This window comes from Ixodes scapularis, unplaced genomic scaffold (genome assembly GCF_016920785.2).
Source record: "Ixodes scapularis isolate PalLabHiFi unplaced genomic scaffold, ASM1692078v2 PGA_scaffold11__112_contigs__length_91849675, whole genome shotgun sequence".
NCBI lineage: Eukaryota > Metazoa > Arthropoda > Arachnida > Ixodida > Ixodidae > Ixodes > Ixodes scapularis.
Window position 1 is genome coordinate 44,163,798 of NW_024609837.1, and position 10,147 is coordinate 44,173,944.

Below are 10,147 nucleotides of genomic sequence, written 5' to 3' on the forward strand. Positions count from 1 at the left end.
ACCAACTTGCCTGCCCACCGACTGTAATTTTGTGACCTTGAGGGTTTTCAAATAAAAACAATGTCTAAATGAAGGAATGAAAAATTAATTTTTATGCTATGGATATTCAGCCCAAAAAAACTGGACGGGTGATCTTTTGGGGTCCCGCGTTCATGCGAGACTTTACAATACGCGCAATTTAATGCGTGCGGTATTTCGAAATTCACGCGGCCACGTTCGGCACCACTTTGCTCCAAAAAATAAGTAAACAACGAATTGATGCCTTAATACTTCTGACAAAAACACCTATGCATGTCCCATTTTCGGAGATCAGAAACCTACGCGCTGTTAACGGTTGAGCTGTGAGACTGGCAGAACAAAGCAATGCGCCCAAACAAGTGCTTCGAAAGCACCGGTACAGGGAACAGAAATAAACACAAAACACCTATTGTGCATCGTTCATATTCGTCCAAATACGGTATATTTATGAACAACAATTAAAGCATTTACTTTTCTTCGCATTCGAAACGGATGACTTAAACAACCAACTTGCACAGTTCTCCCTTGTGCTGCTTCCACTTGACAGCTCCTCAACGTGAGACCATGAAACGAAATGGGACACCGTGTCTATGCGGAATGCCAGTTCATCTGTTTCTTTTGCTGGGCTTCTGGCGATGTCAAAACACCGAGCTCCGATTGGTTCTGAATGATAGTGGGTAGACCTTAAGGCAGCTTGCTTTGATGTCTACTCACTATACTTCGATCAGAGTCAAGCGGAGCTTGGAGTCTTTCTGACGTCACCGCAACTCTTGCGCAAGAAGCAGACGACTTGCTCTCCGCATTTACCTCATCCGGAATAAATCATGGTCACTATCGTTAGATGACAATAGCCACTTGGTGCCCGTTTTCCTCAAACGAGTCACCTGCTTTGATGTTAACATGACCGCATCGTTATGGTGGCTCCATAAAATTGGTTCAGAAAGATCTAAACAAACACAACACGGTAGACCATTATGGCCAGTAAAGGAATGTACCCCAATAAATTTAATAATTAAAAAAAAACTTCTTTGGCTAGTTTTGGTGCAACACTTGTACTTTGGAGCAGGATGGAGCTGCGAAAGTGGATTGGCGCAGAATGGTGCAGTGCTTCCACCCAAGAACAAGTGTGACGGCGAGAAATATGCTGCTTTCACTTTTCACATATTCATTCAGTAGTGGAGCCTGCTATATGAACACCATTTTCGGGGACAAGCTGGGAAAATACATGTATTTGTGTCTTGTTAACCCTTTAGTGCCTTGGACGAGCTAAGCTCACGGCCGCTTTCTGGGTTAAAATGCCATGGACGAGCTCAGCTCGTCCAGTGATTTTTCGGTAGCTTTCAATACCACGGAGGGGATAGGCTCGTTTGAGTAGTTTGCGGCACTGATCATAGATGGCAGCACTCGTTTTAGTAGACGTCTTTTTTTCCGCTGCCGCCGATTTTTGCGTAATAAACTTTTTAAGTTTTATCTGTTATACTAGAGGACTGAAACTCCTTAATAAAAATATATGGCCTTTATAGGCTGCTTTATTAAAAAAAAAAGTGGCACTTAGGGGGTTAATATGGACAACTTGCATTATGGACAATTTTTTTGGAGAACGGGGGCGTCCATATTTACGAGACTTCACTGTAATAACCCATCTCATCTTGTCATAAAAAGCTATGAATGGGTGCTGGGGTCTTGTCAAAACAACTATGCAGCTTCTTTCCTTTTAGTCATATAACTTATGCATCTTCCCGAAACAAATAGCAAATATATCAATAAAGCACACCATGAGAAGCTTACCTCAGCGCTGACTGAAGAGTACTTGTTGAAATTCGGTCGTACAATCAGTAGTGAGGGACAGAGTTTTTTGCCAATGAAACCAGGCATCGCAGCCCGAACTCCAAACTTCCGTGCCTCATAGTTGGATGTGGACTGTTTTCAATGAAACAATGAACAAGAAATAAGTTTGGCAATATGACCCAGAAGTGCAATGAAATGTCAACTCTTCATCCAACATTAACAACAAAGAAGGAAAAATGGTGCTTGCTTTTACGGTCCAATCACCATTTAAATCAGCGAACTTTATGTTGGTTTACTGTAGGAAAACCCTGCCATAACAAGCTATCATAAAATAGAAATATGTGCGTGGTAAAGAAGGCCCATAGGAAGACATTCATGATGTGTATCAAAGGTTGCAATTCAACACCATAGAAGCTATCTATGGTAAGGTCAATTCATAAAAAAAAAAAAAAATCATTAATACATAAGTGTTCTTCACATTAGTAATCTCGTGATTCTGCTCACATAATAAAGATAACTAATTTTAAATTGAATATACCACATTTTCTGGTTCATATGCGTGCGGTTGTATAAGCTGCACTTCTTTGTATAGTCAGCATACGTATTGTGATTGCAATTTATGCGCAAGCTGGAGCCAGCTTAAATACTCTCCCCAATGAATCGAACAAGGAAAGATGTTAATACAGCATGCATCTTGCACAGTTAAAAAGCATACTTATAAAACAGAGGCATATAGTAAGTTGCACTGTCATATAAGGCACATTGACAAAAATTCTGGGAAATGTGACTTATACACTAAAAAATATGGTACCACAAAGGTTTTAATATATTGATTTTATCTTAACTAAATGACTACAGAATGCAGGTGTCTCACTGTTCTGAAAATGTTAGTTTCCTAGATTAATGAATCCAATCTTAAGGAATCAGGAATAAAAAAAAAAACACATCTTGACTATTGTAGCAGTTCACAGCAAGCCACCTCAGTAGCTCCGAGGCAAAGCACTGGCCTACGGATCCCTAGGTGGCAGGTCTGAATTCCTGCCGAGCTGCCCCCAATCCGACAGCTTAATGCGGCGAAGGCGCAGTGCAACCAAGATTTCGGTTGCACATCAAAGGGTCCCCAGGTGGTCGAAATGAATCCTCGGTCCTGCGCTGGGGCATGCCAGATGCCCTTTGTCAGCTCGACATGTAAAAACCCCTAATTCGATATTGTCAATTCACGGCACAGATTACTTACTTACCAGCATCCCCATGGAGCCTACGGCCATCGGCTTATCTCTGAGTGATGGATCGTCCCTCATTTCGACAGCCGCGAAGTATGCGTCCATGTCAACGTGAACCACGATTCTCGAGAGGTCTCGGCTGCGTTCCATCTTCTCCACTAGGGCGTCCATCTGTCGGCAATGCAAACGGAAAATGCTAACCCCTTTACAATGACATCAGATTCCCCAAATTCGTCGGGTTTTGCAAGTCGATGTCGCGTGCTTAATCGCGACACTTGTCTAGCCAGGCCGAAGCTAGAATTGGCCACTGCCATGAAAAAACAATGCGGTGAGCATGGGTCAAATAATGTTGTGGAGCAGGCACATAGCCAGGGGGGAGGCCCATGGGGCCCGGGCACCCTCCGAAATCTTCCATTTTGCTGGGACCTCCTCTCCCCCTCCCCCTCATACAGCACTTTGTCATGGGCAGGCCCCCCCCGAAACAAAATCCTGGCTACAAGCCTGTTGTGGAGTAAACAACCTTGCGTTGCAGAAAGGTGCTATTCATCCGTAACAGATGGAGTCACATCCAAGGTCCACGTTTTCAATGCACACAAAGCTGCTACATTAAGTAAATGGCGGAAAGGGCTCTTCAAACAGGCATTAATACAGTTAAAGATGCGGCAATGACTATCTTAGATGACGAGGTGAATTTTATAAGGAAGCGTGGTACGTATGTCTAACAATGATTTTTGACACGTAGGATGGCATAGCTTGTGCATGTTTTAGAGCGCAGCTCTTAGGGGCCAGTTCCCGGCTTGAGCGGCGTCGCCGTCGGCGTAACCAAGGTCACCCTAAGGTCACGCGACCCCCAAGGTGTGACCCCCAGAGGTCACGTGACCGTCCCAGGGTGACGTGACCCCCCCCTGAAGTCACGTGACACGCCCCCCCCCCCCCCGAGGTCACGTGACCCCCCGCCGAGGTCACGTGACCTCCCCGATGACGTCACCGGCATCCGCATCGTCATCATCACTGATGACGTCATCAGTGACGTCACTGATTACCTCACCGGCATCCGCATCGTCATCATCGCTGATGACGTCATCAGTGACGTCACTGATGACGTCACCGGCATCTGCATCGTCATCGTCATCATCACTGGTGACGTCATCAATGACGTCACTGGCATCCGCATCGTCATCATCACTGATGACGTCATCAGTGACGTCACTGATTACCTCACCGGCATCCGCATTGTCATCGTCATCATCGCTGATGACGTCATCAGTGACGTCACTGATGACGTCACCGGCATCCGCATCGTCATCATCACTGATGACGTCATCAGTGACGTCACTGATTACCTCACCGGCATCCGCATCGTCATCGTCATCATCACTGATGACGTCATCAGTGACATCACTGATTACCTCACCGGCATCCGCATCGTCATCATCGATGATGACGTCATCAGTGACGTCACTGATGACGTCACCGGCATCCGCATCGTCATCATCACTGATGACGTCATCAGTGACGTCACTGATTACCTCACCGCCATCCGCATCGTCATCGCCATCATCGCTGATGACGTCATCGGTGACGTCACCGGCATCCGCGTCGTCATCATCACGAATGACGTCATCAGTGACGTCACTGATGACGTCACCGGCATCCGCATCGTCATCGTCGTTGATGACGTCATCTGAGTCCGCATCGTCATCGTCACTGATGATGTCATCAGTGACGTCACTGATGACATCATCGGCATCGTCACCTGACCCCCAAGGTCACGTGACCCCCCCCCCAGGTCACTTCACCCCCCAGTACCCTTCCCTCCTCCTCCTCCTCAAGAGCTGCGCTCTAATTCGGTGTTACAGGGAGTTGTAAACGGCTTTCACTTTTTTATCCCTTTAACCCCTTCACTTTGTATTTACACATCCCTTTTGGAAATAACATATTAGGTTCACAGACATCAACTCGTATGTTTGAAGGTGCAAAAAATTTGAAAATATGCAAGCACCGAGATGAGGAAAAACGAACACAAGGTGCACTCTCGAAACTGAGGTTTATTTTTAAAAAACGCACATTAAATAGGTCATCTGAAAATAACTAGTCCTCGTAATGTCGGTTCAAACAATTTTTTATACCATCATACTCTTTCCCCAATAGGGCAACGAAGGCTTCACTGACACAATCCTTTCCACTGGCCCTGATCTCAGTTGCAAGTGCGGCTAGTACTTGTTTTTTCTCGTTTTGTGTTTTTTTTCAACTTTTATAAACCTTCAAATATGAACCATCTAGCCTTGTATGTATACCAGACCTCTTGTGTCCTTCATCTATTTTAGCACTGTTTTACCGTTTTTGTCTCCTTTATTTGTTTTGGGGGGTCCACTACGCAGGAGCAAAGGTTTCGTCAGGCATGGTACCTGTCAAAACCCTGCCCCCTAAAGTGTTCAGCAGCTCAGGATAGTTGCATAATAAAAAAAAAATCTACAAAATATTACACAACAATTCAACAAAACAAATCAAAGCAAAAAGAAAAATAAACAACAACACATTCATTTGGTAAAAGATGCTATAAATGAACATCAGTAAATGTTAGATGTGTTAGAACAGAACCAGAAACTAGAATACAATCATATATATATATAGAACAGCACCTGAGAACAAAAGACGGCACTCGAGAGAAATATGCTCAAAGAAATATTTGCCCTTAAAGGAGTTGGTCGAGGAGGTTGCCAAAAAAGTGAGCTTGATGAAACGTTTCGGGCCTGGTAGGCTCTTCGTCAGTCAAAGTAAGAACACTTCGTTCTCCTTTTCTTTCAATCAAAGAAAAAACAGCCGGAAAAAAGAAGAAGAAGTTAATTCGAAAAATGCTTACCGTTTAGCGGGTATCTACTCAACTAAATTCTCGCTTAAAAGTTTAATATATCACGATACCAATGCAGCAAATACTATGGAAATAATTAAATATAATATTATTACTGCCATTCTTATCATAAAACCAGTTTTTGGGACATGTGGTTGGACATAAGCCAACTATACCTGGTGTCATGTGAAGCCAATGAGAGGCTTCACAATAACCTCCATTATTAACAAACGCTTAACTTTGGGCCTCTCATTGGCTTCACATGACACCAGGTATTAGCCCCGAGAGCGAACACAAGCGTCGCTGCGGTCGCCGCGCCTTGATTGGGTGAGGCGTACCGTGACGTCAGGGGGAGTACTCCGCTCCGCGACCTCGCATCGGCTCGCTTCCCAGCACCGGTTTCCTGGTTTGGCGTTGTGTGCCGCAAGCTCTTCGAAGCGCTGGACTTCGTTTACCCGGTGTACAGGACGTTGAGTTAGGCTGATATTGACGTGCTTCCGTACATTTTATAAGCCTGCTTGTCTCTTTTACCTTGAAAATTGGGTTACGAATCCCGAAAGCTATCGGCGGAGGCAATTCCGCCGATGAACCTCACCGCCCGTCCACACGACACAAGGCAATTTAGCGAAGGATCGGTGGAGCGTTGGCGCAAGTGTTTCGGACGCTGGAATTCTGTTCCTTGTATGTTCATGATTTAGGAGAATATTACATCCCGCTTTGCAGGCATTTGAAATTGCATTCGTATCAAGGGCCTTTGGGTGGTCGGCAAATTAGCTCGGGACTCCGACTTTGCGCTGCCGCTCTGCATACGCTGGTTCGCAGATGTTTTAAAGGCCCTGTGTCTGATCATCTTTGAAGTGCTCATAGAACAGGGTTGCTTTACATAAATGTAGCTTCTTCGTAAATTAATTACATAGTTTATACACGTATGCAGGCATATTTCATAGAAGATGCACGATTATTGGAATTTAGTTTGTATGGTAGCAGCAAAAACGGCCGAATTACCCGCAGTTGCCTGTATGATATGTATTGGACTGCCCAAAATATGCACAGCAAATGTGCCGTAATTTGGAATGTTTATACTTTTTCCTGACACTTTTATTCCAGCTTTGGTTATTCGGAAAATACACCGTTTAGTCTGAATTGTCATTTCCAATTAAAAGAGACACTGCTGCAGGTCTCCAAAAGCTTCCTCAGCCTCCAAACTCCCTACAGCTGTACTCTCTGACAACAGATGAAAACAGGAGTAAAAGCAAGCATTCGAACGCCTGTCCAGTGGTAGTTGCAGCATTAGTAGCACAAAATGTGGAACCCGTGAAGGGCGACATTCTGCGTGAGAAAAGGTTCTGGTATTTTAGCTTCAGGAAAAATCGATTTCAGTAAAATCTCAATTTTAGGGCTTAACGAACTAATAACGAGCTAGACACCTTCGCTTACGTTTGTTATACATTACTTGGGGGTTGAAATAAACAAGTCCACAGATATCACCCGTGTAGTCCATTGAAATACTATCCGAATCCAGCGAAGGTCAAATGCGAGCAATGTATGTAATAAATGTTCCTTGTTTTTTTACTTTGCCCCTGCACTTGGGCTGTCTTACTTGTGATTCTCTCCCCATGGTCCAGACCGTATTTAGCATGTTACCCGAGCGGCATGCAGCTTTTCTGCTTCGGCGAACTCGTTTAAAAACGGAGATACAAAACAAAAAATAGTATACATAACCTGCCAATTCATTCAGACCATCAGCAGCACTTTTTGTGCGAGATGTAAATCTATAGTGATGCTCCTGCAATTGTGGCCATATTTCTTTATTTTCATATACCAGCTCCGATTCATGCGTTGCCTGCCCTGTCAACCATGCTTAAAATGTTGGTTGAAGTTTCGCCTGAAGCTACAGGCCATACCTCAATAAAGGCACATAAAAAAATATCAAACTTCCTACGAAAAACACGCCAAAAAAAATTAAATAGGAACGAGCGCGCCGACAGCTAGCGTCGTCGCAGCCTCCACAGGGCGAGCGGGGCGAGCCGGGGAAAAATTCTCTCCTCGCCGTGACGTCACCCCGGTTTGCCGTAAGGGGGCGCCACGCAAACTTCTCGGGGCTAATAGTTGGCGTATGTCCAACCACATGTCCCGAAAACTGGTTTTATGATAAGAATGGCAGTAATAATATTATATTTAATTATTTCCATAGTATTTGCTGCATTGGTATCGTGATATATTAAACTTTTAAGCGAGAATTTAGTTGAGTAGATACCCGCTAAACGGTAAGCATTTTTCGAATTAACTTCTTCTTCTTTTTTCTGGCCGTTTTTTCTTTGATTGAAAGAAAAGGAGAACGAAGTGTTCTTACTTTGACTGACGAAGAGCCTACCAGGCCCGAAACGTTTCATCAAGCTCACTTTTTTGGCAACCTCCTCGACCAACTCCTTTAAGGGCAAATATTTCTTTGAGTATATATATATATATCTACAACATGTGAACAACAGTAGCAACAAAACATTCAGGTGAGATTACAATGAACTCATATTTCTATGATTTTGGCTACTATGTAGTGAGTATGTTCTTGGTGCAATACAACATCTACATGAAAATGTGATTTCACTGCCAACCAGGAACCCACTGCAATCATTTTTAAAGCTAGGAAATGTTTCATTAAGGACGGGGATATGTTGCCGGCAGCCGGCACAACCTGGGAAAAAAATTGCTGGCAATTATCCCCTATTGGCGTGTATCACTAAAGAGCATGTTACACCTCCCCCCCACCTTCCCCTCTCGCCCTTCCTTGGCTAAAATCTGCGGCTGCTCATTGCAAAAATATTAACCCACTTGGCCCCCCTGTACATGCCAGTTTGTAGCGGCCTGCTGGCCCAGGCACTGCTGGCCCAGGCACTGCTGGCCCAGGCACCGCTGTCCCCCATTGCACTTCCAGAAAGGGAGTCCCATACCATTTAGTTCAGCAACGTTTCGTCCACAACATTTGTTTTCTTCTATGATAACTGTAAAAAAAAAAAAAAAAAAGTGTAAATATCGCCAAATGTTTGACAAACTAAAACAAAAAAAAAAAAAAAGTATGCCCACTTTCAGGATTGAACCTGGGTCTGCTGCGTGTGAATCAGACACCTTTCCACTGAGCTACTCTACAGCTTTAGATAGTCGTTTTGACAATTCATTTTATGCGGGACCCAATAGGGGACAACTGCGGCAATTTCATTCCCAGGTTGTTGCACCAGCTGCCGGCAGAATATCCATTTCCTTTTATTAAAGTCAATGTCCAAATCCGTTCTATTTAGAGTTTTCACAATTATGTACCAATAGCCCTACTCGCTGAGAAAAACAATACTTAATCTGTATCGAGCCATCCTCTGGCAGTTCGGTCGACGACAAACCTTCTGTTCTGAAGCCTGCAGCTGAGTCGGTGTCAGCTGGGCCAACTCTGCCAGCATGGACTCGATCCTGAGGTTGATGCGCTGCTGCCGCTTCTGCTGGTGTTCATAGTACGGCGTTCCCTTCGAAGCTGCCTGGATGATCTTGTTCACGCGGTCCTTGTCGACACCTTCTAGGCCTGCTTTGCTGGCGTTCAGTTCCAGAATCTTCATGTCTGTTTGAAAGAAAAATAATGTTAAGGCTGCCTGCCTCGCTTGAGAAAGCTGAGTTTCGGTTATCAGTGTTCACTTTGACCAGACTTCATTTCACCACAATTCAGAGCAGTCAAAGGCAAGGCACATAAAAAACAAAAAACTCGGATGAAAAAAAAAAAAAAAAAAAAAATGAAGGATACAGGAAAAGGAAGGTTTTAACGTTCCCTTTCCTGTGTCTTTTTTCTTCTACCAAGTTTCCCATCTTGTACCAGGTTCGGGCACTTTTCAACGTGATCATTTTAAGACGCAGCGCAGCCGACGCTACGATGAGTTGAAGCCAGACAAGCACTTTATCATAGTCTAGGTTAATCTTCAACATGATCAAAATCCATCAGTTCGCCTACACCTTCGCTGTATTTTACATGAAACGAAACAAAGTATAGCTGGATTTTCTAGATCTAAAGCAATCGAAGTTCAGGCATTATTTACCCTGGGTCTCCATGCTTCTTGCGTCAGGTTATCCCCGCGGTTAAAGTCAAACACCTAGAATCATCACAGATAGTCCATCACAGTAAATGCAAGCGCAATGATCACAAATTTGCATCTATCTAAATAAAGTTCAATCGCGCAAACATTTCGCCACCGACGCGCGCGCATTACATCGCGAACTGGATTGAATTGGATTG

At 44.2% G+C, this 10,147-nt stretch overlaps 1 protein-coding gene across 2 annotated transcripts in view; it reads right to left on the reverse strand.

Moving 5' to 3' along the window:
* The window catches only part of LOC8023733 (DNA polymerase IV), a 35,153-nt gene extending 25,008 nt beyond the window's left edge, over positions 1–10,145 (reverse strand). The window contains exons 1-4 of one of the 2 annotated variants that reach the window (XM_029973122.4): positions 9,951–10,145; positions 9,270–9,481; positions 3,048–3,200; positions 1,807–1,938 (exon numbers count right to left, since the gene is read on the reverse strand). In XM_029973122.4, the coding sequence (XP_029828982.1) occupies positions 1,807–1,938; positions 3,048–3,200; positions 9,270–9,481; positions 9,951–9,963 (510 nt within the window). In that variant the 5' untranslated portion in view covers positions 9,964–10,145. The remainder of the gene's footprint in view (positions 1–1,806; positions 1,939–3,047; positions 3,201–9,269; positions 9,482–9,950) is intronic. The other variant, XM_029973123.4, reaches the window with a different exon arrangement.
* Positions 10,146–10,147: the final 2 nt, after the last annotated feature.